General features: G+C 49.1%; 10 protein-coding genes across 11 annotated transcripts; 4 read left to right on the forward strand and 6 right to left on the reverse strand.

The window, feature by feature from the left end:
- Positions 1-452: 452 nt before the first annotated feature.
- On the forward strand, positions 453-4,101 carry GND1 (phosphogluconate dehydrogenase (decarboxylating) gnd1). 2 transcript variants are annotated; one of them, XM_058496766.1, is made up of 6 exons: positions 453-1,521; positions 1,594-2,022; positions 2,232-2,494; positions 2,551-3,011; positions 3,058-3,492; positions 3,540-4,101. In XM_058496766.1, exons 2-6 carry the CDS (start codon positions 2,009-2,011, stop codon positions 3,978-3,980), a joined length of 1,614 nt encoding a protein of 537 aa, XP_058354018.1. In that variant the 5' UTR covers positions 453-1,521; positions 1,594-2,008; the 3' UTR covers positions 3,981-4,101. The 2 variants fall into 2 exon arrangements, with proteins under 2 accessions (XP_058354018.1, XP_058354017.1); XM_058496765.1 differs by having other exon boundaries at positions 453-2,022; positions 2,358-2,494.
- Positions 4,102-4,590: 489 nt separating this feature from the next.
- On the forward strand, positions 4,591-7,331 carry ONS95_003454 (uncharacterized protein; the record flags this gene model as incomplete). The annotated part of the gene is made up of 3 exons (XM_058496767.1): positions 4,591-4,632; positions 4,691-4,954; positions 5,011-7,331. 3 exons carry the CDS (start codon positions 4,591-4,593, stop codon positions 7,111-7,113), a joined length of 2,409 nt encoding a protein of 802 aa, XP_058354019.1. The 3' UTR covers positions 7,114-7,331.
- Positions 7,332-9,512: 2,181 nt separating this feature from the next.
- MID1_1 (stretch-activated cation channel mid1) lies at positions 9,513-10,097 on the reverse strand (the record flags this gene model as incomplete). Its single annotated transcript, XM_058496768.1, has 2 exons — positions 9,513-9,629; positions 9,720-10,097. 2 exons carry the CDS (start codon positions 10,095-10,097, stop codon positions 9,513-9,515), a joined length of 495 nt encoding a protein of 164 aa, XP_058354020.1.
- Positions 10,098-10,923: 826 nt separating this feature from the next.
- Positions 10,924-11,256, reverse strand: ONS95_003456 (uncharacterized protein; the record flags this gene model as incomplete). The annotated part of the gene is made up of 1 exon (XM_058496769.1): positions 10,924-11,256. The coding sequence occupies one exon, from the start codon at positions 11,254-11,256 to the stop codon at positions 10,924-10,926; it is 333 nt and encodes a 110-aa protein (XP_058354021.1).
- A 790-nt stretch (positions 11,257-12,046) lies between these two features.
- On the forward strand, positions 12,047-16,104 carry ONS95_003457 (uncharacterized protein). Its single transcript, XM_058496770.1, has 2 exons — positions 12,047-14,384; positions 14,459-16,104. The coding sequence occupies exon 1, from the start codon at positions 12,147-12,149 to the stop codon at positions 14,370-14,372; it is 2,226 nt and encodes a 741-aa protein (XP_058354022.1). The 5' UTR covers positions 12,047-12,146; the 3' UTR covers positions 14,373-14,384; positions 14,459-16,104.
- Positions 14,621-16,104, reverse strand: ONS95_003458 (uncharacterized protein; the record flags this gene model as incomplete). Its single annotated transcript, XM_058496771.1, has 1 exon — positions 14,621-16,104. Exon 1 carries the CDS (start codon positions 15,836-15,838, stop codon positions 14,621-14,623), a length of 1,218 nt encoding a protein of 405 aa, XP_058354023.1. The 5' UTR covers positions 15,839-16,104.
- A 3,028-nt stretch (positions 16,105-19,132) lies between these two features.
- ONS95_003459 (uncharacterized protein) lies at positions 19,133-20,143 on the reverse strand (the record flags this gene model as incomplete). Its single annotated transcript, XM_058496772.1, has 1 exon — positions 19,133-20,143. One exon carries the CDS (start codon positions 20,141-20,143, stop codon positions 19,133-19,135), a length of 1,011 nt encoding a protein of 336 aa, XP_058354024.1.
- Positions 20,144-20,432: 289 nt separating this feature from the next.
- ONS95_003460 (uncharacterized protein) lies at positions 20,433-23,024 on the reverse strand (the record flags this gene model as incomplete). Its single annotated transcript, XM_058496773.1, has 4 exons — positions 20,433-21,611; positions 21,663-21,860; positions 21,916-22,082; positions 22,134-23,024. 4 exons carry the CDS (start codon positions 23,022-23,024, stop codon positions 20,867-20,869), a joined length of 2,001 nt encoding a protein of 666 aa, XP_058354025.1. The 3' UTR covers positions 20,433-20,866.
- A 757-nt stretch (positions 23,025-23,781) lies between these two features.
- Positions 23,782-25,834, forward strand: ONS95_003462 (uncharacterized protein; the record flags this gene model as incomplete). The annotated part of the gene is made up of 3 exons (XM_058496774.1): positions 23,782-23,953; positions 24,001-24,365; positions 24,419-25,834. Exons 1-3 carry the CDS (start codon positions 23,839-23,841, stop codon positions 25,832-25,834), a joined length of 1,896 nt encoding a protein of 631 aa, XP_058354026.1. The 5' UTR covers positions 23,782-23,838.
- Positions 25,835-26,219: 385 nt separating this feature from the next.
- On the reverse strand, positions 26,220-27,627 carry ONS95_003463 (uncharacterized protein). The gene is made up of 2 exons (XM_058496775.1): positions 27,315-27,627; positions 26,220-27,263 (listed from the first exon to the last, which is right to left on the reverse strand). Exons 1-2 carry the CDS (start codon positions 27,461-27,463, stop codon positions 26,228-26,230), a joined length of 1,185 nt encoding a protein of 394 aa, XP_058354027.1. The 5' UTR covers positions 27,464-27,627; the 3' UTR covers positions 26,220-26,227.
- Between the last annotated feature and the right edge of the window lie 128 nt (positions 27,628-27,755).

Consider the following 27,755-nt stretch of genomic DNA (forward strand, 5'->3'; position numbering starts at 1 on the left):
CTGCAGTGCAACGGCTGGAGTACCAATCTGGTGAAGACGAAGGGGAGAGCTCCGAATGGATGACTTTTTGCAAACCTAGGGAATACGCCGATGATTGTTGGAGGGTTGTTTTGAAATGGCTCGGGCGAAGCGAGCAGACAAGAGAGGGTCAGAAAGATTCCGGAGAGCACCGGTGCTGGAGAAACTGATTCCGGCACCCAAAACGTGACTCGATTGAAAATCGCAATTGACCTTCTTATGGTCGGCGGCATTTTTGCTCTGAAACATATCAATCAATTGACCTAGATGCGCACCATCCATCATCCATATCCATACCCATTCAAGAATTGTTGAAAATGGAGCGGTGATTTCATCTTCCGTCAATATCACGTGGCCATGTCCTTTCATGGATCAATTCGGGATGTGCGTTGATTGTCAGTCGTTGTCAGCCTCTTTAAGCAATCTTCTAGCTTGTCGCATGATGTGTAAGGCACTTGCATATCAACATCCAGCTACGGGAAAGTCGCCGAAAACACTACTGCCACAATTCAAACTTTCCTTCGCCTCATTAACCTTAATCGCTCAAGGTTTTCCTTCGACATAACAATCCCAATCAAAACATTGATCCTTCTATCCCCTCGCAGAAACTCAAATCGGACCAATATTAAATCCCTCAAGCAAGCTTGATCTCCATGATTTCCAACAGCTACATGGACTGGCTGACATAAGGAGGGGTCCATTCAAGTCCAGATCCACAGCAGCTCCGATTCCCCTCCGTCATTTGAGCCTTATCGCCTGAATTGGTGGGGTCAATTCTGCGGCGGCAATTGGAATTTCTCATCAGTTCTCCATTCCGAGTCAGGATACCCTTCGAACCAGCATTTCCTCCCAACTGCTGAAACAAATGTCATGAGAAACGCAATTGCTATGCTATCTCCCTAAATGGGAAGTCAATAACACCAATGAGCTTTGCATACATCTCACGATATGCCAGATTCATTTCCTCCTACTGGCTGCTCCATCCATTAATGTCGCCGGCCGGCTTCAGCTTCAGCCTTGTCCTCTGCTAATCTGGTTGGTTCGATGGATGAATCGGAAACACAAACATGACCTGCTATTTGATCCGCCGCCGTGCCCTGTCTGCCCCCCACCCAGCCGTTTCTGATTCAGACTCTTTGTAATCAGCCAGCGTCGGCTATGATGAAATGTCAACCCAACATCATGAAGTGCCTCTCTTATCAAGGTCCAGAAGAGGAAGAGACTGGACAAATTGTAGTCGGCATCAAGTGCATCACCGAGAACATGAAATGAAATGGCACTTCAATGTCCTCAGATTGACAGAATTCCATGATCTTTTCGTCCGAACTCGAATTCCCAGAAAAGTAATTCCAGTCAGTACATCTCCGCTTCCGCTCAGACGCCGACACAATACCGAAGCGTCTGCTCTCCGCGGTGATACTGTACGCCTTTCGTCTTGGACCTGAATTAGGCCCGGTCTCCTGCCCGCGTTAGAGCTACAGCACAGCTACGGCTACTGAAGGAGTAATTCTCTCCTCTGCCTCACTAAGCAAATAATTGCAGCAGAGCAGAGCTAATCAGCAGTGTCAGGAGCAGTTCAGTTCTGCCCACTCCTTACTTCGTTAGCAAGCATCAGCCAGTTGGTCCTGTCGCTGCCCCTCCATCCCGATTCATCCAGGGCCCACATCCACCTGGGCAGCACCCCTCCCAGCGACTAAGGTTACTCCTACCACTCGATCCTCGCCAACCAAAGCCCCGAGAAGCCCAGTCCCAATCCCAATCCCAGGCCCAGGCCCAGTCCCAACCCGCCTTCCTAGCCAGCCAAACCCAACCCATCTCCGTCTTAACTTCCGTCACCTGCTAGTTCTTTTCTTCCTCTTTCAACAACAAAATACCTCTCTCTCCTCTCTCCTCTCAACATCACTCTCTCCGTCTGGCCAGCTCCAACGGAATATCTGGACTTTCTTCCCATCGACCCTCTTCACATAATTGAATCTGCCCCTCCCTCAAGATGAGCGGACCAACGTAAGTACCCCTCATCTCATTCACCTCACGTCCGCCCATGAAAAAATTACCCCACCATCGCTATCGTCACTATTCATGAGCTGCCTCAACTCCCTTCAAAGGAATTAGCTGCAACATTCCATTGCACAGAGAGCTGCTTTCAGCTCTCTGTCCTCCCAGCTTTTCTTTCTTCCCAAGACCTCCTCTGACCATTCTCCTGCACAATCCAGTGCGCGCCTTGCCAGCATCAATATTGGCGGGTCCGCGCGCGGATTCCCGGATCACTCAACATCAACAGCTGCATCTACATCTGCTTCTGTTTCGTCTGCACCTGTACATACTGACAATGAGCCCAGAGGAGATTTCGGCCTCATCGGCCTGGCTGTCATGGGCCAGAATTTGATCTTGAACGCTGCTGATCACGGCTTCAACGTCGTCGCTTTCAACCGTACCGTCTCCAAGGTTGATGCTTTCCTTGCCAACGAGGCCAAGGGTAAGAATTCCTGTGATTTTCTTGCAGATTGAATTATGCTGACTCTGAAACTTCAGGCAAGTCTATCCAAGGTGCACACTCGATCGAAGATTTCGTTAGCAAGCTCAAGAAACCCCGCCGTATGATGCTCTTGGTCATGGCCGGTAAGCCAGTCGACGACTTCATCGAGACCCTCCTACCACACTGCGAGAAAGGCGATATCATCATTGATGGTGGTAACTCCCATTTCCCCGATACCAACCGCCGCACAAAATACTTGGCTTCCAAGGGTATCCGATTCGTCGGTACTGGTGTCTCCGGTGGTGAGGAGGGTGCCAGATACGGACCTTCTTTGATGCCCGGTGGAAATGAGGAGGCTTGGCCATACATTAAGGATGTTTTCCAAAGTATCGCTGCCAAGAGTGATGGTGATCACGGTGACCCATGCTGTGAGTGGGTTGGCGATGAGGGTGCTGGTCACTACGTCAAGATGGTGCACAACGGTATTGAGTACGGTGACATGCAATTGATTTGCGAGGTGTGTACTTTGAATATGGTCAATGGACTTTTTACTGACTTCCTAGGCCTACGATATCATGAAGCGTGGTCTTGGTATGCCAAACAAGGAGATTGGTGACGTTTTCACCAAGTGGAATAAGGGTGTTTTGGACAGTTTCTTGATCGAAATTACCCGCGATATTATGTACTTTAACGATGATGATGGAACTCCTCTTCTCGAGAAGATCTTGGATTCTGCTGGACAAAAGGGTACCGGAAAGTGGACTGCCATCAACGCTCTTGATCTCGGCATGCCAGTTACCTTGATCGCTGAGGCAGTTCTTGCCCGTTGTCTTTCCTCCGTCAAGGACCAACGTACCAAGGCTTCTGAAGTTCTTCAATTCGTTGGCAGACAAAGCAAGTTCGAGGGTAACAAGGAGCAATTCCTTGATGACCTCGAGCAAGCTCTGTACGCTTCCAAGATTATCTCATACTCCCAGGGCTTCATGTTGATGCAAGAGGTACGTCTGCCATATCATACCGAATCCCAAATTCTAACAAATCATAGGCTGCCAGAGAATACAAGTGGAAGCTCAACAAGCCATCCATTGCTCTCATGTGGCGCGGAGGATGCATCATTCGATCCGTTTTCCTCAAGGATATCACTGCCGCTTACAACGCCGATGACAACCTTGAGAACCTTCTCTTCAACGACTTCTTCAACAAGGCCATCCACAAGGCCCAACCCGGCTGGAGAGACGTCGTCGCCAAGGCCGCACTCCTTGGTATCCCAACCCCAGCTTTCTCTACTGCCCTCTCATGGTTCGACGGTTACCGCACCAAGGACCTCCCTGCCAACCTCCTCCAGGCCCAGCGTGATTACTTCGGTGCCCACACCTTCAAGATCAAGCCAGAGTTTGCCAATGCCAAGTACAAGGTTGGAGAGAACATTCACGTTAACTGGACTGGTCGTGGTGGTAATGTCTCTGCTTCCACTTACCAGGCATAAATTTCTGGTAGGGTTGTGGGGAGGATGATTTTGGTTGGAATGGATGACTGCAAAGCCTGTATTTAGAGTTCGCATAGGCAATGAGAAATTCGTTGTTTACTACATATCTTACAAATGTGGTGGCCAGAATACTTTACGATGTAGATGGCGACTCTTGGTGGAACCACTGGCTATGTCGAATCTCCAGATGGGTCTTGACACCTATTACTGATACTGCTTGAGGCTGGATAAATAAGATCTTTTTTTTTCCGTAAAAGCTCAACTCTATTCAGGCATCCAGAGGTGGATTTCAGGACTGGGTGCGAGTGGACGTTGCGCAGCCTTGACTGAGAAGATTTATTGCCCGGGACCTGAAATAATAACAACGTAATCGTTAAGAAGCTGTACTGTCTATCAATTGAATGATCGAGCGACCACTCAATACTTGAAGTCCACCTCGAATGATTCCAGGAAACCAGCGTCGCATTCAAGGACCTCGTCCGCAACGGGACACTATCACGTGACCATATCCGGCGCGTTTGAATTTCGAGATCACCGCGTCCTTCCTTCTCATCGCAACCCATCCAGCCCAACACAGTCCGCATCCGCTAAGGGTGCCTAACAATTCACAATGCAAATGACAGAGCCCATCCAGGGCATTCAACGGGAACTGGTAATTCTCCCACCCCTCAATGCGCATGCGCAAAGCTCAGGCCTGACTCCAATCGCAGCAAGGACATGTCCATCTCGTCTCCAGCTACCGTTTCCCTCAACTCGCACAGCTGCATCCCGACAAGGTAGCTGAGTATCTACTCGGTGCCCCGAAAATCGCGCGCGATCAAGCGACCTTCTATTGGACGTACCTCGATCGACCGGCCGATGGAACGGTGTTGCTGGTCTGGCAATCCGCGCAGCTTGGGACGGAATTTCCTAGCGATGGATACATCTGGACTCCTGGGGAGAGCTCTTTTGCGATTGAAGTGGCGGGGGGATATGTAAGTTGGATGACTTATCTGCGATATGTTGAGCATTTCCTGATGAGTTGTGGCAGACGCTGGAAATGTACCAGCAGAAGACTGGATATGGCGCAAATGAACCTGTCGCAACACATTCTCGTCGTCGATATCGTTTGATGCATTCGAGAACTAATCCAGGTGGCCCTTCGCCGGATCCTTCCTTATGGATCATACACTACACACAGTGCGAACCTCACGATCGAGTCCCGTCGAATGTCATTCCCGTCGATATGCGCGTGCGCGAGATCATGAACACAAGAGCATACCTACATTCCCACGGACAGATTGTGCAGAAGGAATTCATGCTACACGATCGTCAGAATTGGCCCTCGATCGCCTTTCCAAGAGGCCAACCGCGAGGTCAGCCAATTTACGGACAGGGTACACCGGCTCCAAGAGTTCCCCAGACGATGGCATATCCTACACAACCTCATCCTACAGCTGGACTCCCACCTTCGAAGCGAGCGAAGACTCAAGCAAGTGCTAGCCAAGCTGCTGCTTCTGCCGCCGCCGCTGCGAGCGCTGCTCCTGGTCTCGATGCCGATGATGAGGAGGACTTCTCTCGAGGTGATTACTTTGATCTATTCACGCCCCGCGATATCAGTATCGCGAGATACAAACAGAACCACGAGTGGATGGAAGAGATCCTTTCTTCGCCATACGCTATTCATCAGATCATCCCCTCTGATCTAGGACTTGGTCGACGTGGAGAGCTTCAAGGTCTTACGGATGGCATCTTCGATGCGCCTACAGATCCTGCTACGGATGTTGTGAAACACAGCTATGTTGGGCGATTGGATCCTGAGAAGGCAGAATTGTTCCGACAGAGGGCTAAAGAGCACATTGCTGAGACCAATGCTGAGATGGAGAGGATGAAAGCTAAGCATGCGAAGCGACTTGCGAAGTTCAAGCGAGGATCTGCCATCACTCAGGCGGAGAAGCAATTGCGCACTGCTGTGGAGAACCCAGATGATATGGGTCATGAGTTCTGGCGTCTCGAAGGCAAAATTGAGGAGAATGAGGAGGGCAAGGTCATCAACAAGGCTACATTACGAGTTTCTGATATTGTTGCCCAAGTTGAAGCTTCGGTTGGTCGTCATGCGGCTGCAGTCAAGGAACTCATCCGAATCCAAGATGGCGGCTTTGAAGAAGCACCTGTTATTCCATCACCTCCACCTGTCGTACCAACTCCACACGTCGCCACACCCGCTTCCCATACTGGATCTATCGGCGCTTCACAAAATGGCTCGAATGGATCACAACACAGCGGAGTTCTTGTCGGCGACGCAGATATGGATATGAGCAACTCTGCAGCTGGGCTACTCGACCAATACCACACTGGTCTCTCCTCGAACGCGACCCCCGGAACAGGTAGCAACTTCCCAACTCCACAGCCTCTTTTGCAACCACCTTCTTCGGCTGGTACCCCAAGCAATCTGCACATTGCATCTCCACAGCCTACCACCCAGGCACAAGATCAGCCGACTCCAGATGTTTCAATGTCCAACACCGCAAACGATCAAGCTCCAACAGACACAACAGGTGGAGACTGGGTCGTCGTTCCTCCCGGAGGCGTCTCACCCGCCAACTCAGGCCCGGGCTCAGGCACAGGACCAGCCCAAGCACAAACCCAACCACCACAACCCAAATCCACTTCTCCCACACCACCCCTCCCCAACCCCGTCCTCACAGACACCAACCTCAACCCATCCGCACCACCCAGCAACAACCCCTCTCCTCATCCCGCCATCACCGGCACCGGCACCGGCACAGGCACAGGCACAGGCAGCGCCCCACTATCAACCGCCAACACACCCGGTACCAACAACCCACTCCCAGATTTCCACACCTCGCCCAACGATTTCGCAGATCTAGGCGATCTCGAAGGCGCGAGTGAACTCGCCAATTACACTGGTGATCTCGGTGGTGATGGTGCGGATTTGGGGGATTTGGGACTCGACATGGATGTTGATGTTGATGCTGGGATGGATGTCGATGTCGATGTTGATGGGGGCATGGGTTTGGATGATTCGGCTTTTGGGGATGCGTTTCATGGGGTTGAGCCGAGGGGTAGTGGGGTGGGGGAGGAGGAGGGTGAGGGGCTTGGAGATGGGGAGGGGCTGGGTGGTGGGTTGTGAGGCTGAGGCGTAAGGTACGAGTTCTTATCGGAGTATATGATGAGGGACGATGAATAAAGGGGAGATGGTGTGGTTGCTACCTTCGCGTGTCAAGTGTGTACGGAAATAGGAAGTTGGAGGGAGACGTTGATCTGAGCTGTAAGATGTATAATAGACCAGTTGTGTTGTTTTTAAATCCGCTTATTTGCTTGGCTTCTAGAACATCCATTCAAGGTCCCCTTTCTATGTTTTGTTTTGTTTTGCTTTTCTTTGCTTTACTCCGTGTGCCCCCTTCTCCCCCCCCCTAGCCCGCGTAAATAAAAGTGGCCGATCGAGGCACTTCTAGAACACCAAAACTAGCGCACTAAATGATATTTTTCTCCACGCTCAAACAATCAAAACCTCTAAATCTTTTAGTATCTCTATAGAAATACTATATACGCACTTGCACCGTAGCAATTATTTTCTTGCGAAGTTGTCGTTGCGTAAATCGCGAGTTCGTGCTGCCAGAGACCTTGTCTCAATCGGCCACTTTTATTTACGCGGATAACCCCCCCCCTACTTTCTCTGCCTCTCCCTCTCTTCTCCATTTTCCACTCATTTGCTACCGAAGCAGTCATACTAATGTTAACCTCACCCCAGCACCAGCAGTGAGCCTGCGCTTACATCTTCGAATTCGCCCGCCCTTTTCAAATGCAGAAAACCCCAAGAGCGATCAGAGGCAAGCCAATAAGTCAGTTCATATGTTCATAGTCAAGTACCAATCTAAATTTCTCTCAGGATTCCAGACGTATAGAGACGACCGTATTGACATTCCCCCAAAAAGAAATTCATGATCACCAGCACCTCCTAAGCAGGCAAGGCAGGCAGGTCTTGATGTTTGTCTGTCTGTCCGACCGGAACCTCACATATACACTTTATACCTCGTACCTCATACACAACTCCCATACCTTCCTTTCCTTTTACGCCGCAACTTTGGACTGACTCCCTGCTGCTCCCGAGAAGGCTCAGGTCTCCAGAACACCTCTCTCTCACATACCACCACATACGTACGCGCACTTCCGGCACTTCCGGATACCTTCTCATCGAATCGAACTGCTCTCGCCCATCACCCATCACACACTAAAAGCTACGCTCCCGAGGAGACCCTAGATCATTCGTGCTTTCACGAACACTTTCAATTCCGATTTTGATTCGCGTCTATGGTGTTTCCAATCTCATAACTATACCTTCCCTCAGGCGTACCTTCGTCAGATAGGGGTGGGTCTCTTTCGTTTCGCTCGCTTTTCAGCGGGCGAGAGAAGCGCATACCTCTGGCCCTGAGCGTTCTTGTTGCGAAGGGTGTTACTAGACGGTCTTTCCTGTACTTCTAGAGTCGGTTGTCATTTTCTGACTCTATGAGTGGGATTTGGGGAGTGATGGAAGGTGTAGATTGGAGGGGGAGGCTGGTTGAAGCTGTTATGGGACCTTGGGTGCGGACGGAGGAGGGAAGTTGATGGTGTGCAATCTCGTTCTCTCTGTGATGGGAGAGAGATTCTGAACTCTTATATTTCCTCATCTAAGCTATAGGGGATCGGCTTAGGATTAGACGAAATAAAGTAACATGACTGGTGGACTATACTTACTTCTATATGCAGGTGGTGGATCTTGTTCGTATTATATTCGTATTGGTATTCAGAGTTCGCAAAACTAGACTCTCCTTGCCATGTCCTGAGTAATATTAGAGTTCCACACTTTCCCATGAGCCATTTTGTTTTCCGTATATTCATATATCTATCAAAGAAAGGGTCTGTCAGCAGCGCAGGGGAAAAGTCATGTAAACAAAGGAGTGGATCGTGTCTCAGATAAGCGAAAACTTCAAACAAGAGTGGAAGCAAATATTTGCTTGATTTCACAAGCTAGTATGTGCTCCAAAAATTGATAATTGATAATAAACCCCTCGAGTTGGAAGGGGAAGATCATGGAAGAGTTATCCAGCTATAACTCACGTTTACTGAACAGTTTGCAAGAACGGACTGCCCCAGAAGAAGCATGAGTGCAGAGCAAGGCGAGTTGAAAAGTGTTGATCCTAATTTCCGTTTTCGAAAAGAAATGTTTCGCAATAGTCCTATTTCTTACCCGCCGAACGAAAATCATCCGATGAAAATTGAAGAGGAAGAGAAGGGGGAGGGGGGAATGAAGTCCTGAACGTTCGCAATAGACTGCTGGCTTGTCCTCATTGAGAGTCGTCCCGAGGATAAAATTATCGAGGAGAAACAAAATAGAACAAAAAAGAAATCCGTAAAATCGGAAAATCGTAAACCGAAAGTGGAGCTTCCACCCCATGGTACTTGCTGTACGCAAATACTCGACCCGCAAATATTTCAGGTCCGCCTTCTCCCTTGCGACGTTCACAGCATCTTATGCCCTCGATGGACCCATTATGTAGCGCTTAAAGCCTTGAAGGAAGCCACCGTCTGAGCAATGCTCACAGCTAGGGAGAAGAAAGCAAGGAAGATGCTGAGAGATCCGAAGATGATGACGGCCCAGAAAGTATACTGTCAAGGTACATAGGTTAGTATCACGGCAGATGAGTATTTGTAGGAAATTTTTCTGCCTCAGGAGTGGATGATTGTAATCTTACATACATAGTTCAGCGTGTCTCTCTTGTCCTTCCAGAGCTGGCGAATCCCGCGCGGCTTCTGCGAATCCATGTAGTGTCGAAGCTGTCGGAGTCGAGTTTGAAAGACCCCAAATTGTGAGTATGAGACCAGTCTTTTGCTCAAGGCCGCTTGAAGAGTCACTTCATAATTCAGCGAACTTGTTGGGTCCCCAAGATGCATGCTTTGAATGTTTTTATAACACTTCAGCTGCTCATACAAATCAGAGAAGGGTCCGAGTGCTTGGAGCATCAAATTTCCCCAATAGACTAATGGATAATCTTTCTTCCGAACTTCACGCCTAGAGGCCGTTGCAAACAGAAACCCCCAAGTTCGTTCAATCTCACTCTTGACAGACTCATCCATGTCCGCTTCAGTACAAGGCGTCCCACAGAATCCTCCTCCAATTGCTCCAGATGCGCTATGATACTTGGTAATGATATTCACGCCTCGCCTGTTGATCTCTCAAGCCTAGAAATGCTGGGCTTGCTTAACTCACATTTGTTCCCATGTTATTATAGGAGAAGTCCACCTACGTATCACTTTTTGCCACACTACGGGAAGTGTCATTTGCTCAAGATTGAGTAATAGGTGATCTTCCAGATACAAAGTCCAGACAACACGGAGACCGCCCAGAGATGACAGAGACCGAACATTCAAGTCACCCAATCCGAAGGTGGTTCCAACAGCTATATCGCGTGCTTCGAGCGTCGCTTCTGATCTTGCTAAAAACAGTAGTCGGAACAGTTGTCGCATCGAAATCCCAAGAATCTCGTTTAACTTACGATCCGTAAAGCATGGTCGCAATAGTGCATCCAAACGTGGTTCGTACTTTCCCGTCAAGTAGCAGTCACCATAGGCATTGGTCCATGTATTTCCACCGAGCCTGAAGACTCTGTTGAACATACGCGTATATTTCAGAACTTTGCGGATGTCTGATATGTATACAGAGGGCCCTGAGCTTACTGCTGGCATTTTCAACACACTAGAGGAATAGCACCCTTGGAGTATCTCACCGAGGTTGCTTGTCTGTGCACGATACACGCAAACTGCTACCATAAGCTTCCAGTCCAGAGTTTCATCCCAAGTACTGCTGGTCTCAATACGGTTTTTGAGGATTTCATCGATGCCTGTTTTATCCGGAAATCTATCGCCGTGCCTGTCTGTGAACAGGAATGAAGATCCGCACATGTCAAGCACGAATTTTTTTCACCGATTTGGCCGACGATAATTCTTTCGACACGAAGAGTTCCCGTACTGGGAAAGTCTGTACTGAACGCCATATGTGATCAACTTCGGTCTTGAACTTCAGTGGTATCTCATAGTACGAATTTTGTAAATCGTCATCCACCTCGAAATCGTCGTGGCTGAAAACATAGTTTCCTATAGCTTCCATCGAGTCCGTCGTGTTATTCGGAGTGGGAATCTCTGGAGGACCACTTTCGAGGTCCTGACATGGAACTTCTTGGCTTCGACTCTCCCGGAGGACTTGTGCGCAGAACTCGACGAGTTGTTGAAGCTTCATGATGGGGACAGTCACTAGTTCCTCGCTTGATGTTGTTTGTCCAACTCGTGCTGTGTTCACCTCTTCAGCGATGAGCTCCTCCACATCCACTGGTGCTTGCTCTTCGTTCGAAGTAGTTGTTTCTGCTTGTGCTGTGTTCCAGTCTCCAAGACAGCCAACCAGAGCGGCCTGGACTGCGTGAACTGAGGTGCAGTCTTCGGCTACCTTCGCTAGTTCTGTTCTCGTGGAGATTTCTTTTCCCCCGCTGGTCTGTTCTTGAAATTCAAGTATATGATGACTTTCTAGTTCTGGAATTCTCGATTCAAAACAAGACTCCAAAGTTTGGGTACTCAAGTTGGTCCCCGTACCTGAGCCTTGAGGCAGTTGGTCATCACGTTCCTCGGCACTTCGCGTCCCTTTTTCGTCAATGGCGTTTATCACAAAAAGAATGAACGATTACTGGAAGATTCTTCAGGGGATTATGAGAAGCACCGCTACAGCCTCGCAGGTTGAGATTGATACTCGAGAGGTACCAGCCTGGTCAACAAAGTAGCAAGGTCACGTGAGAAGTATGACCTTCAAACGACCTGTATCAGCTCGTTGATTTTGAGCCTAGAATGACGGTATTTACGTGAGTAAAATGTATTTAAAGAAAGAATGGGCGTTGGATGATAGGAAGGAGTGATGTGCCGCGCTTGCGCCTGTTATTGTCGTCTAAAGGGCCAATCAGAACCTTGTACTTACGCCATGCAGAAAGGCTGGGCTTTTCCGTCAGCCCAACCTTGTTTCTTATCCTCACACCCTTCTTCATCCGCAACAATAATAGTTTTGTCTACAACACTCATGGAATCATATTTTCATTACTTCTCCTATTCATTCACCTGCCTTAAAAGGTTTGCAGCTGGTCCACAATGCCTTCGATTTGCCCAACAAGCTCTGAACTCCTAGCTCTCAACGATGATGACTTGGTTTTCCTACATAGGAGTGACAACAAGAGACACTTGCTTCGAGATATCAATATTAATCTCAAGTATTTTGGCCATTTTGAGATTGAACATCAGAATGGTCCTGGAAAATTAAAGGTTTCGCGGTGGCAACCAGGGACGACATCACTCTGCGGCTCGTGCTCGTTCTGCCTACTTTTGGACCAAGGAGTGCAAAGTTCGCTCGGCTCCCGCTTCTGGCCATGGAAAGACATTGCAAGACTTATGCGAGACAAGAAGCAAATGAATGTTGAGTTTGGAGTTCATCTCAATAGCTTCGCATACATCAAAGACACTTCTCCGTGGGCTGACGGACAGGAGAGCTTGAAAATTTGGAGCGTAAATTCAGTTTTCTTGAGTGGACAGTTTTCTCTACACTCTGATTTGGAATGGAACAACATAGCGGCAATTCTGGACAGTGCACTAGCTCATAGATTAGTGGAACTTGAGTTTGAAATCTTCGCGGACCAGAGCAACTCGCTTGCACAGTTCTTGGATATCCATCGGAAGCCACTTGATGCATCGCCTCTTTCAGAGAAGAATGTTTCCAATATGAGGAGATGGATGAAGGATTGCGATGAAGATCATGAATGGTGTTCTATGGCTTCGTGGATACCGACGGCAGAACATCCCAGCTTCCTCCCAACACGGCTTATTGATGTGGGAAATCCGAATACTGGGGTCGAACCACGTCTCATCTTAAGCAACACCCTTCCAAGATCGGGAAACAGCCAAGTCAACACATCGAAATATGTAGCCCTTAGCTACTGCTGGGGCTCTCCAGAGGAATCGAGCAGACTGTTGAAAACGACACACTCCACAATGCGCGAGTGGATGAACAGTATAAACTTCGGCACGCTACCACTCGCACTACAGGATGCCATCACGGTAGCACGAACACTGGAAGTCCAGTATATCTGGATTGACAGTTTATGCATCATACAAAACGACTCGGAAGACTGGCAAATCGAGTCCAGCCGAATGGCTGACATATTCAGCAACGCCTATCTCACCATTGTGGCAGCCACGGGCGACTCTTGTCACGACAGCTTTCTTTACCGACAACCCAATCAACTGACTTGCGATGTACAAGTACATTCCGAGACTTTTGGTTTGGAGGCAGGCAAGTTCAGTCTCCGTTCCAGACGACCCAGAGGAACGGAGAAGATGTCTGAGATTATTGGAAGTAGATGGATCACTCGAGGATGGACCTTCCAAGAAGAGCGTTTAGCAAGACGTGTTCTGATGTTTGGCAAAAACAAGTTCTTCCTCGACTGCCGGACCATTGAGAGGGCGGAGGATACCGAGAACTACAGATTACGACCAGACTGGGTCGGAAGTGTGTGCGGAATTCCTATAGAGGAGAACGGAGCAATTCGAGCATCGAAATATTCTCAGATGAGATCCTCCAGTGACCACTGGCAGACATTATGTAGCCACTACACCTATCGAGAACTTACGTTCGCTGCGGACAAACTGCCTGCCATATCGGGTATTGCAAATAGATTCTCGGAGAAGCTTGGAGGGGTCTATCTTGCTGGACTATGGAAGGATTACCTGATGCATGATCTTTTCTGGTACTGCGCATACCCCGCGACAAAACCGGAACAATACCGAGCTCCATCCTGGTCATGGGCTTCAGTAGACTTGAAAATCTCGTATCCCTTCTGGCGGACCTGTGAGTCGAATGGGTGTGAGATGTATTGCACCATTCTTGACGCTCAAGTTACGAATCACGGACTCGATCCATTCGGCGCTGTTGATGATGGATTCCTGAAGATGAAGGGCAGGCTACTCGAATTACAAGCTCGTCAGATACCGGACAGAAAGATGTCCCTGCCACAGTGGAGCCTTCATTTACAAGACATTGAGGTCGCTCAAGCTACCCCTGATACGGAAATGCTCGAAATCGGAGACTCGAGAGACTACTGGGCTCTGCTGTTTGCAAAATGTAAGGGAAGTGAGGGAAGCAAAGCACGCAAATCCCAAGCGAGAGGACTCTTGCTTCAAAAGTTTGAAGCGGATCGTGAAGGACTGCCTACATTCCAACGAATCGGAGTGTTCTATGTTGCGCTGACGTTTTCTGAGCAACATGGTTCGGCTGTCGATCTTTGGAGGAATTCAGCTGATGAAAGCACCATCCTGATCATCTGACGCTCTCTCACTGTGAGTTTTTTCCTCGAATGTCCACGAATGAAAGTTGATAGTAGGGAAAGACAAGTATTAATTGTTACATACAGACAAGAATATTACATTATCTAAGATGGGATATTTTTGATGTGGCGCATCCTCCGACCTGCTGCATCCAATGTGACATGCATTCATTTCCAATTCCGATCCTCATTCCAACCATGAATCAATATTAAGTATCTCGACGAGATCCTTATTCAGATTCAAGTTTCCTACAAAAGGAAAGCAAGAGCAAGAACTCCAGAGAGTCCAGCGGCGCCAGCCTTCAGCGAAGAAGCGGCACCAGTGAACTGTACGCTGGATGTGGTAGCAGATGGTGCCTCCACAGTGGTAGGGGTGGAAGCAGCGCTGGAAGTGGCCAAAGTGGTTCCGGATCCAGCCTGGCATGCAGCGAAATCCGCCGCACACTTGGACTGGTTACGGTCTCCTCCATCCTCACCGTTGCGGCACTTGTTGTACTTGTCCTGGCAAGCGTCGACTGGAGTGGTGCTAGGCGCTGGAGCAGCTGTAGTTTGAGAAGCCTGGGGGCCCTGGCATGCGGCGAACTCAGCGGCGCAGCGGGACTGGTTGCGATCTCCTCCATCCTCGCCGTTGCGGCACTTGTTGAACTTGTCCTGGCAGGTATCCACTGGAGCAGGGACATAGGTGGGAGCAGCTGGCGTGGTAGAGGCCGTAGGTCCTTTGCATGCGGCGAATTCGGCTGCGCATCTCGATTGGTTGCGGTCTCCACCATCCTCTCCGTTTCTGCACTTGTTGAATTTATCTTGGCAGGTGTCGACTGGAGCGGTGCTGTAAGTTGGAGCAGCTGGCGTGGTGGCGGTAGGCCCTTTGCATGCAGCAAACTCGGCTGCACATCTGGATTGGTTGCGGTCGCCACCGTCCTCTCCGTTACGGCACTTGTTGAACTTGTCCTGGCAAGTATCGATTGGGGTGGTGCTTGGAGTAGAAGGATAGGTCTTGGTGGATGTGCTTGCTTGGCAGGCAGCGAATTCAGCTGCGCATCTAGACTGGTTGCGGTCACCGCCGTCCTCTCCATTACGGCACTTGTTGAACTTGTCCTGGCAAGTATCGACTGGAGTGGTACTTGGGGTGGAGGGATAGGTCTTGGTAGATGTGCTTGCTTGGCAAGCAGCAAATTCGGCTGCGCATCTGGACTGGTTGCGATCGCCTCCATCTTCTCCGTTGCGGCACTTGTTGAACTTGTCCTGGCAGGTATCAACTGGGGCTGTTGGGTGTGGAGCATAGGTCGACGTGATTGTTGAAGTGGTCATGTAAACAGAAGTATGTGTCGAGGCGCCAGAGGTCATGTAAGTGGTTGCTGGGCAGACAGTGGTGTACACAGTGGTCCCAGCACCTGTGGTGTTAGAGCCGTACTGGGCTGAAGCAGCTGCAGCAAGAGCTGCCACGAGGGTGATTGAGCGGGCGACCATTTTGATAGCGAATGTGGTTACTTTGCAAAGTGAATGAATTTAGAGCAATCGATGATTTACTTGTAGCGTGGGCAGAAGCATGGAAACTGATCGATACTTATACGTAAACCTCGAAAGCATTTCATCACTCGCCACATAACAATGCCAAGAGTGTAGAACTATAATACGAGGCAACAAAACAAGCGAATACAACAACCGAGGCAATTAGCTGGAGAATGTTACAGTACTAAAGTGACTAGCGCAAGATAAACATCTTTTCATACGCCGACACTAGATGGCACGGCTTCGCACAGATGGGGAACACGAGGTCCTAACCAAGGGATGAGAGCACCGTCGCGATCTAGTGTAGCAGCTAGAAGTGCACCACCTCTCAAATAGGATTCGCCTCGGAAGAAACCCAAATGTTCTTATTGGCCTGAAGAACTGAAGATTAATGCTCATTGGAGCGCATTTCCTATTCGTGCCTGATCAAGTGGGTTTATGACCTCACTGCAGAGTCGGTTGAGCCAAGACAACACCTAACTGGCTGATCTTTCTATTTCCAGTTGCACTTCCCCTGAGAAATTACCCAAAGAACCAGTTTCTGGTAATTTAGCAAGGCTGAGTTGCTTGGAATTATTTCCGGTCCAGCTAAGTGGTTGTTCTTTATCCGAGCGCCATTTCCCTCGGGTGATGGCTGTTGGACTGGTTGGCGTCTACCATCAATTCTCTGCTTCAAAATACGAGACTTGGCATCGCATTATTGATTTTCAGTGACGTTACTTTCAGTCTACGTTTGAGATCGCCGGTGCACAGCGGTCGGACTTGGTGGTGTTGTCGCTAAGAACCTCCAGAAAATTTCGAACTTTGTTCCTATTCGCTTTTCTCAGAACTCACTGAGTGATGCATTTGGCTTTGACCTTCTCTCTTTGTTTTTTTCTTTCGGTGCCATAGTTATACATCGATGCTTACCCCAGCGCTTCGTTGCGGATGTTTGGATGTCAACAAGTCTCAGACCTTCCTAACTTGCCGCCCGCCGCCAGTGAAGCAGGGCAGACAAATGTCCGAACGAGATTAGCTCTCCTCTCTAGGATGCACTAAACGAATGTATTTAACCTTATCTGGAAGCTCAGTCTCTCTGAGGATCTGCTGCGATTCGATACGACGTTATGACGTTGAGCATATCCTCGATCCTAGCCTAGCCGAGCCGAAATCACCTAAAGTACCAATCCCAGTAGTCGTCCCGGTCGGTACTGCAGGTACTCCCCCAGCTCCATGGTTAGTCAGTGGGTCATCCTCAGGGATTTCTCAACAAATGGCAATGTTTAGATGGTGGTTTGGGGAATTCGATTGGTGCCACGTTCTCCACAGAATAACGTTAAGGCAGGGGAATTTGGTGAAGCTGGAGAAGCGAATCTTGAAAGGGAGGGAGTGCATTAGCCGACACGAGCTCGACCAAGACCTGAGCTCGATTCAGCCACTTTTCAAGCCATCTTTTAACGCGAAGGGGAGCGGACTTTATTCTCCGGACGTCATGATGTTTTCGTATCTCAACATTAGATCACGTTCCATGATCTGGTCTCAAAGTAGAGCCTTGGCACTCGTTTCCGTTAGTAAAATATTTCCCTTAAGCTTGTACCTGAATGATAGCTCGGCGCCTAGATAGCCTCCCTCGCTCAATTCACGTCATCTTTTGAACAAAGTAGGCAGAAAACAGATTTGAAGACGTCAACTCTCTACCGGTGGAAGGAAAATTTGGTTGGTTGTATGGTATTGCTCTCTCTTGCCGATGGAAGGAGAGACTTGAATACAAGGACTGTGCAACCGATGCACATATATCCTCTCTCACGCGCTATCCAGATTTCTTTTCCATCATACCGTTTCCATTCCAGCCGTAAAAACAGAGAACTAGATACTGAGTATGTTTGCGGCTCATTCCGTGGCCTCGTGAAGATGTGACATGTAATCAACGCAGCCACATCTGCTCTCGATGTAATCTACGGCTAGAAGCGCCTCCCATCACCTGTGGTTTGAGATGGTCTTGAAAATAGAAAACATCTCTAATCAATTTCATAGTATGATAATTTATCAAGTAAATAAAATCCCAAATACCTTTATCTCTTTTCTCCTCTGATGTGATTATTTTTCACACTAGACACAACAGAACAGCATGAATGATGAATTATCATAAAGGAGGAAGATATCCACCAAATATCCCTCGATCACCTTACCGTGTGTGTAGAGAGCCTCCCTTCCCCCTTCATCCTCAACCTGCCATTCAATAATTCACATCATAGCCTACAGCTCACACATCCATCAGCAACTACTCCGGCAGTAATGAAGATATCGCATACAAGATTGTCAGCCCCACAAAAAGACCCTGCTCGAAGTCTACACATTGCGGTTCTTTCGCAGCAACAACCAAAAATTGCAGATGGCTTCAATATTGAGCCTCTAGGGCTGACCCGCTCTTTAAGTGAGTGACGGGTATCAAGTGGGCGAGTAGTCACTGTTACTTGAAGTAGACAGATCGATTTGTGGCTCTCTAATTGGCTTCAGAAGATGATTTAAGGCATGGATGAATGGTTAGTTCCCGACAGGTGTTGAAATGTGACCGAAACCGAAAGTTTGTCAGACGGAATTATTCATGCCCTAACTACCTTAAGGTACTGTCAATGTAATCGTAAATGACCCGCACTTTCCAGAACTATATGTATCCTCAAAGTGGCATCCCAAAGGAGACGATGTCACCAAAAATATATCCATACCCAACACCCAATCCTAGAATCTGGGTAACAACTCACCAATCATTACGCCCCACAAACCCCAAACAAACAGTCCCAAAATACAAACACGGCCATCTGCCACACCCGTCGATTCAGCGAGCCCTACCCATAATCCCTCCGTCCACTCTCTAGCGCACCTCTACGCACAAGTTCAGCAGTCAATGATTCCCACCGGAAGCCAAGCATCAGGAAGCATAGCAACAAACCTGCAGCCATGCAGTGGTGGCTCAGCGGTGATCCACCTGGTCCTCAGGAACGTCAGAGGCATTATCCGCCGTGTGCTTTTCCGTGGGAGAAATTTCGTTGTGGGTGCAGGTGAGAGTGTTATAAGCGAAACTGGTGGGAAGTAGAGAAGAAGATTTGGAGGAAGGAGAGTTTAGCAGCATGCGAGATTTTGTGTCCTTTTTTTTTGAGAGAGAGAGAGATTTGAGTCATATAGGAGATAGTGGCACATGGAAAAATTGAAACCCTCATAATTTCACCATTTCGCAACTATTCCAACTTATCTCTAAGAACATCCGCCCTAACCCTAGCTCCACTCCTCACTAGACTCCTGCATCATCTTCCACGCCATAACATCCCGCTCAACACTGACCGTGAGATCTTTCCATCCTTCTCCACCTTCTGCTACATGTACATCTTCCCTCACAATATCAAAACAATGTCCCGCCCACTTACTAGGCCGGCACTCTTTATCATAATGTACATACGGCGGGTGCGCCTTCCAGAACGTCTTCATCAGCAAAACTTCCTCGAACGTCGTTTCCGAGCAGTCTTTTCCTCCTCTCGTGCGACGCCTCTCGGGTACCTTGGAAGATACGAATTCCTTTTTAGTGAGATTCCGTAGCACCCATGGGTGATCTCGGGGGAAGAGATACGAAGTGTCTAAGTGCTGCATCATTTCCCTCCATCTCTGCTCTGGGATCCCACTACTCCCCTTCCACATCTCAATTGCCTGGAGCCACTCCTCCTCCAAACTCGTAAAACTCTTAACTTTCTTAAAGCACCACCCCGTCCAGAAGATCTGCCTCGCAGGCGGCATCCGTATCCTATCCCCCGCATCAGCCTTCAGCACAGCAGGTGAATCAACCAAAAATTCAGGTAATTCCGTGGCGTACGAGCCTTGGAAAATGATCTTCGCACCCGCCCATGGTGCCGCGCTTTTGAGGTAGCAGCGGTGGATATGCTGTGCTACAAGATACCAGAAACTCTCACAGGTTAGTCCGAGGGCTATCATGTCGCTGGGGTCTGAGCTGATGTATGAGAGGATCATGTCGATGAGTTCGTTGGAGAGGGTGTTGAACCGGCCGCGGTGGAAATGTGAGCTGCTTTTGACGGGATGGGTTACAACGGATGAGTGGATTGGTCTGGCTAGTAGTGCCCATACATTGAAGTTTACAGTGCCGGATGAGATGTCCGTGAAAGTTGTGCCCCAGTCGTTGTCGTTCTTGGTGAACGCGTGGCGTTGTTCGAGTTCAGGAGCATAGAGTAGCCATTGTTGAGGGCTGCGCATGGTTTGGTCTACGCCTGGGGGACACATGGTGATGGAATGGTGGGTGGTTGATGGATGGTTGATGAAGAGGGAAGATGGTGTGGGAGGTGTGGGAGGTGTGGAAGAGGAAGGAGAGGGGATGGGTGATCCACTCATCTTTATATCTGTCTCGCTAGGCCCATGAAAGATTAAGCGAGGGTTGCCTAAACAAAACACGTGAGGAAACATTGGATGGAACATTGCTACAGATTAACAGTCGAGAACAAGGAAACGAGTTCACTGATCATAATGATCTTGAATCACGCCCTATTTCCTTACTCTCCTATATTTGAAGCGTCTCCGTAAAGGACTCCACCAGATAAACCGATTCCTAACATGTTTACTCTCAAAATTCCTATTTCTATTCAGCCAAAGGCCAACTAATAATGAGCTCACAAACAACGAAGTCGATTCATTCAGGAAAGTACCCCGTTGGCCCACAATAGTAACCAATAAGATGTGAAACAGGGTAATACCTGCTTCTAACTCACCCTTGCTTTCCCAACAACAGCAGCTGAGCGGAATAAAGAACGACGCCGCCACAGGGAGCACCATCATCAAAACTCTATAGTCCATGCTACCGAGCGGTTGGATGATATGATAGAAACAAAAATTCATGGAAGACTCGTTAAATATACAAAATGCGGATGCAGCATGGGAGAGCCTGGAGCACGAAGTCGAAAGTGACCGCCTGTCTCTCGTCCAGTGAAAGTTCCATCATCAGCTCCAAGATCAACCTCTACATAACCCCCTCGCCCCCTCATCAACAACACCATGTCCTTCTTCCCCTCCAACCTGCACCCCCATCGCCATTCCACTCCCCTGATGGAAAAGCACATGACAATGCAACATCCAAATCCCCACATTATCCGCTTTGAATCGTATGATCACATATCCTCTCCTCGGTACACTGACTGTATCTTTCCGTACAGGATTCGCAATATTTATTTTCGGCTTTGGCAGAGTGTCCGCATATGGATTATAGCTTCCCCATCCATGCTCTGACCGATGCGACGCTAAGACGTAGAATGAGTATCCGTGGAGGTGGAAGGGGTGGGCACCGTCGTCGAGGTTGTTGATTATTATGTCGACCCATGTTCCGTTTTCAGACTCGGACTTAGCACTAGACTGTGGTGGGAGAGGAATGCGAGGCATAAGTTGGTGTTCGTCCCATTGTGAACGCGGGAGGAAGATGAGTGGGAAGGAAGGGTTGGATTGCGGGGACCAGGTTGTGCGGTTCATGTAACCGGTGGGGTGATTGTTGGAAATGGAGAGCTTTTCCGTTTTAGCGTAGAGGAGGATGGTTTGCTGGGCAGTAGGTGGGACTGTAACTGAGAATGAGGGACTGAGTGCTGTTGCGAGGTTGAAGTCATTGAAAGGATTTTCTAAAGAGATCTTTTCGTTGAATAGAGGAGCGAAATCGAAGGCAGGGAAAGATTGGTTCGGTCGTAGAGCTTGGTTGGGGTATTTGAAGTTTCTGCAGGTATTTGTAAGCGATCAGATATGTTAGATGAGTCAGAACATCTACTCTGGATCGAGAAATATTCTCAGTTCCGGAGGGGTAAATGCAGCTTGAGGATTCCAAGTGACAAGCACGTCAACACGTTCCCCAGGATAAAGAATGCCAACGGAGCTGGCAACACGACCCAAGATGGGATACCCGCCATCAACGGTCAGTGTTTTGAGAGTAGCAGACGACAATTGCACAGTGAATCCGGCAAGGGACCTGTTTGCTGCGGTCAGATACAGGTGCAGTAAATTATGCTACGATAAACTCATACCCAACATTCACAAGCCGTACCCGTATTGGCCGCCGGTATGATTGTGATCCAAACAGACTTGGCAAACTCCTTTCCTTGCCCTGTATACATTCAACCGGTCGTGCTGGAACAGCCATCGAGCAGATGAAGTTTCCCAGACCGTTGACCAGTAAAGAGTCCGGGACTGGCTAGAGAACGCAGTCAGTAGATACATAACATAGACAGTCAGACGAACTCGCCTCATTCCCAAAACCCCTCGCGCTAGTATACCAACCCAGCACTTCATCCGCACTTCGATGATACCAGTCTCCAATCATCACCAAAACATCTCTCTCATAACCATACTCCACCAAATCGTTCCCCACCTCAACAGGTTTATGAACCACAAGCCCACCATACATCCCATCCCCCCTCTGAACCTGGGAATGCGCATGCCACCAAAAAGTGCCATAGTTCTCATCCCCAATCATGAAATCATAGGTGAATGACTCGCCTGGTGGTATAGGACATTGTGTGAATCCAACAGCACCGTCCATATTATTCGCTCCTCGCATCTCCAGCCCATGCCAGTGGATGGAGAGTCCTTCTGTAGCTAGACTATTCGTCACGTGGATGATCAGTCTGTCTCCAGGTCGACATTCGATTGTAGGGCCTGGAAATAGATCGTTGACGAGATATACGGCTTTCTTGACTCCGTCTGGGTAACTTACTCCAGATGTGATGTTCCAGTAGTGGGTTATCGTGGTGGACTGGCGCGACACGTGATCTTCCGGATGAAGCTGAATGCCAAGTATCCTCCCAGCGGATTCTGGTGTATCTGAAGCCGCTTTGGAGGAGATTGGGTTTGGTGGTACCCATGAAAGCTTTGAGATAGAACTGAGGACGACTACTGCCATGAAAATAGTGGTGAAGATTATCCCCAGGCTTCGAAGCCATCTGGTGGCATCTCGATATTTGCGTGGCTCATGGACCATTTTCTCGAAGTCATGCTGAAGTGTCTCTTCATCGTCCACCAGTCTCTGGATAGCCTCATTGTTGGTTTCGGTCGTCGATGTTGTTGAAGAGAAGCTGCTCAGCCGTCGTCGTCGCGTGTTGATCCTTGATGCCATGATCCCTGTCGCGCCTTCCATCCTCGGTTGGACTTCTCCCTTTCTCTTTCTCAACACTGATCCACGTCAGGATTTCTTCCACATGCTCTGTTTTATTTGGATCAAGTACATCGTAGTGGGTCTTTGTTTGCAGATACTGGACAGGATTCTCAAGTCCATGTTGCTCTCCCCTGAAGCTGCCAGCCCTCAAAACTTTTAATCTTCGCACGTGGGAAGCATCCACATCAATCTGCTAGAAGCAGAAGGTCGAAACCTGGATCGACAAACGGGAGGACAGAAAGCTCTGATCACCTAGAAATATACCCCGGCAATGGATCGTTGCATCCAAGGCGCACGTAGTCGACCAAAGTTGGTTCCTGCATGCCACGGGCAGAAATGCTTGGCGGTGATTGGTCTCCTTCTACAGCGTCCATCTGTAATTTACCTCAACCACTCAGTCTGGCTGAGCTTTTCGACATGAGTGGGATGATCGTGTCAAGCTTCAAGGCAGGGGCACGTTTTAACGTGTAGTGCGCGTACCCTTTTCTTTACGGACCATCCATGTGGCAATTTCCAGGCTTCGTTCGATGCTTCTGGGATGATTCTTGGGTGCCAGTCCACGAAGCTTACTTCAACACCATACTTCTTCGTTAGTGGAACCTGCAGATCCTCACTGCTCTTGTCGATAGTGCCATGCATGCAGGGACAGGAACTCTCATGACTGTTTTTGTCGGTAGCTGGTGAGGGGCAGATCTCAACGTCAATTTTAGGACGATATATAAGAATAGCATGAACCTAGAAAATGCCATGTTGAAGACGCCCAGAGAGCATCAAACAAAGTTCAAAGGATCGCAAAATGGCTATCAAGTCGTCTTTACTCTCCAAATTTGCGGTCATGTTGCCACTCCTCACTGGATCAGTGACAGCAGGCTCAATAGCTGACATCGAGCATGTCGTTCTCTTCATGCAAGGTAAGTTAAGTTTCCATAAACCTTTTTCACTGCTAACATGAATCCAGAGAATCGCGCCTTCGACCATTACTTCGGCACCATGGCAGGAGTCCGCGGATTTTCAGATCCGAACGTTCAAGTCAACTCCGGCAAGCCAGTCTGGCAACAGGATGTGAATGCTGCTTTGACGAGCAGCGCCTCATACCTCCTTCCATGGTATCTTAACTACCAAGGTGGAGACTTCTTGGAAGCTACGCAATGTATGGCTGCAGGTGACAATGGATGGGAGTCCAATCACGCTGCTCTGAATGGTGGGTTGAACAATCATTGGGCCACAGACAATACTCCCTGGAGTTGGGGCCATTACAGGAGAAGCGATATCCCGGTGCAGTTCTCAATTGCCGATGCTTGGACCATTGGAGACATGTATCAAGTAAGTTTTGCCACAATAGAACTCCCGCCAAATTATGAGACTGACGAAATGAGCAATCCGTCATCGCCTCTACCAACCCCAACCGTGTGACTTGGGCTTCAGGATCTATCAACGTTCCAGGATCACCACAAACCAAATCTCAAGGTGGCTTCCCCTATATCGACAACAACGAAACACCTGGCTGCGAGAAAGGCGGTTTCAACTGTTATCCCCTCACCTGGAAAACCACAGCCGAGATCTATCAAAATGCCAATGTCTCCTGGTCTGTATTCCAAGATAGCGACAATTTCGATGACAACCCACTCGCCTGGTTCGGTCAATTCCAAGACGCCGCCGAAACCTCTCCTCTCTACAAGCAAGGCATGGTTGGACAAAGTCTCAACGACTTCTACGCACGAGCAAAGAACGGAACTCTACCCGCAATCTCCTACATCATCGGCCCCTCAGAACTCTCAGAACACCCTCCCTACTCCCCCCGCGATGGCGCATGGCTCCAAAAGCAAATCGTCGACGCCGTCACCAAAGGAGTTGCATATTCCCAAACGGCTCTCATCATCTCCTACGATGAGACAGGAGGATGGGGAGACCACGTCACGCCCTACCACTCCCCATCCGGCACACCAGGCGAGTGGCTAGACGACCCTTACGGTAAAGTCGGATACACGTACTCTGGACCTGGGTTCCGCCTCCCATTCTACATCATCTCACCCTGGACACGAGGCGGCCGCGTCTTCACCGAACACAGCGACCACAATTCGCAAATCAAATTCATCGAGGAATGGCTCGCAGCGAAAGGTATGAACGTCGATACACCCGAAATGGTCCCCTGGAGACGAACACACATGTCTGATCTCGTCAACGCATTTGATTTCGATAACCCTGATTACTCTCTCCCTACTCTCCCCGATGCACCAGCTCCTCATAAAGACGCCAGTGGGAATTATGACGGTGCCGCGAATTGTGAGGGTCGGTATGCCATTACGAGACCTACAGTTCCGTATGACAATCAGATCGCTCCAGATAAAGTGTTCACTCTCTCCGAACAAGGCTTCAAACCTATGCGTGGCGCCCTCACAGAAGGCCGATTCATAGTTTTCGAGCTCAATGGCTGGGCACTCACCAATGCTGGTAAACCCGCCACGGACTTGACAGCCAGCAAAGCCACAGCCAATCACGAAAATATCTCCCAAAGATGGATTGTGCACCAAGCCAACAGCAACGATGAAGATGAAACGCTGTTTACGATTAGTAGTGCGAAAGATGGGAGGTATTTTGGCAGTCATACGTCGTTAGTGGATAGTGAGAAGGGGGCGCAGAAATATCAATTGCGGTTTGAGGCTGGGAAAGGGAAAGGGTATAGTTTGCAGAAGGAGAATGGGAAGTTTGTTACTGTGGATGGGAAGGGGGGTGTACAGATCTCGGGGGAGGCGAGCTATTTGCAGGCTTTTAGTGTGACTTACTCGAGTTGAGGAGGGATTGGGGTGTATCAGTACATTTTAATGGCAATAGTGTTGAATTGGCATAGGGGATCGCTCACGCGGGCTTCGAAGTCCCTCTACTCATGTCTGTGGCTGATGTCTCTGATCGTTGGTTGGGATTCAGATCCAGACCCCTCCTCTAGTTGAGCAAATCGTAGCTTGAAAAATGGGCATTTCTAAGCGCTCAGTTAATAATATAATACAAGCTTTGTACTTGATTCGGAAAGAAGTGCATCCATCCAGATCATGTGACCAGCCATACAAATACATCCACCTCCTCAGTCAACGCCCACCTTTCCCTTACAGACTTGCACTCTCCACTCAACTCCCCATCCCCCATCCCCCATCCACCTTTCACTCCCCCACCCCTACGCCACCACCCACTCACCCATTCCTCTTCTCCAACCCCCCCGCCTTCTTCCCAATACTCAGCACCCTAAAAGTCTTCTGCTTATTCCCCTTCCGATCCACCTTCGCCTCATACACCTTCCTCGCCTTCGTCTCCACCTTCTCCATCTTCATCTCCGTCGCCCGCAGCGCCCGCTGCTGCACATCCGACAATCCAATCAGGCTCGTTGACGTGCCTGGTTTGGGCACGATGCGGTGTTCGGTCCGGGGTGGGAGGTGGCTGGTGCGGACGGGTATGAGGGCTGAGGATGAGGGGGAGGAGGAGGTGTTGTTGGTTGGACGAGGTGAGTGAGACTGAGGCTGGCTCTCGATGTTTTGCTGTGGTGGTGAAGAGGAGCGTGACCTTGATAGTGATAGAGAAGTCGACATTTTGATTTTCGTGGTCCGAGTTTTGCTTCGGCGGCCCAGGATCTTGCCAGATGGTAATCGCAGCTCGCCTTCCTCCAATACCCGACCCTCACCCTTCTTCCCCTCTCCCCTTTGCTCGCAATTTTCATCATTCTCACTCCCACTTCCACCCTCCCCTCCACTCTCCCCCTCATTCTCACTCTCACTCACCTCCCAAAAATCCCCCAACTCCAACTGATCCTCCACAAGATTTAACCGACAATGCCTCTCCGCACACATATGATCCTGTACCGCCGCCCTACTACCCTTCACACTTCCGCAGGATAAGCATTCATGGAAGCAATTGATGGTTATTGACAAGTACCCCAGGAAGGAATCGATGTCTAGGAGGTGAGAGATATCTGGGATTGTGAAGTCGTGGGCCTGGGACATGTGTGTGAGGTTTGCGGGGGTTGATGTTGAGAGTTCGGGGCAGAAGAGGCATTTTGTGGGGGTGAAATCTTCGTCGTCTTCGGATGCAGATGCGGAATCTTCATCTGAGGAAGGGGACGATGACTCGGAATCAGATTTCGATTTCTGTTTCCCCGAGTTGAGAATTTGGTTCTCGAATTCTGAGCGTGGAATTGGTGGTAGTGAAGTCATTTTCCGCTTTAGGTTGTAGACACTGGGATCATTAGATTTCAGTGCAGGGGATTGACAGGTGGGATGGACGAACTGCCAATCTCCGCGCATGTGCTCGCGTTGTGCTTCTCTGGTATCGAACTGGATACCACATGTCTGGCAGCCAATCTCAATTGGCTCCATGGTTGTGTTTGTGCTCATTGTGGTTGTGGTTGTTGTTGTTGTCGATGTTGCGCCCACCATGCTAAATATCAATTGGTTGCTCGAGTTGTCGATTCGGTTGTTTTTGAGTTTTTGAAACTGCTTTAGAAGCTTGAAGTTCAAGTGAAATTGTTTGTTGATCTGATCTTTGTATTGAGGAATTGAGAGAGCTTATTTGTAGTTCTCGACTCTCGGTTATGGTTGCGTCGCCAAGAGCCCTCATTTCTCGCTTAACTGCGGGTGGCTTGATTCTCATAATGACTCATGCTGCACAGCCTTTGAGGGTGCAGTTGCGGCGATTTTGTGCACTCTTCTGTAACAAAAGATTGGCCCA

This window comes from Cadophora gregata (assembly GCF_030347475.1).
Source record: "Cadophora gregata isolate MNR1 chromosome Unknown scaffold_12, whole genome shotgun sequence".
NCBI lineage: Eukaryota > Fungi > Ascomycota > Leotiomycetes > Helotiales > Ploettnerulaceae > Cadophora > Cadophora gregata.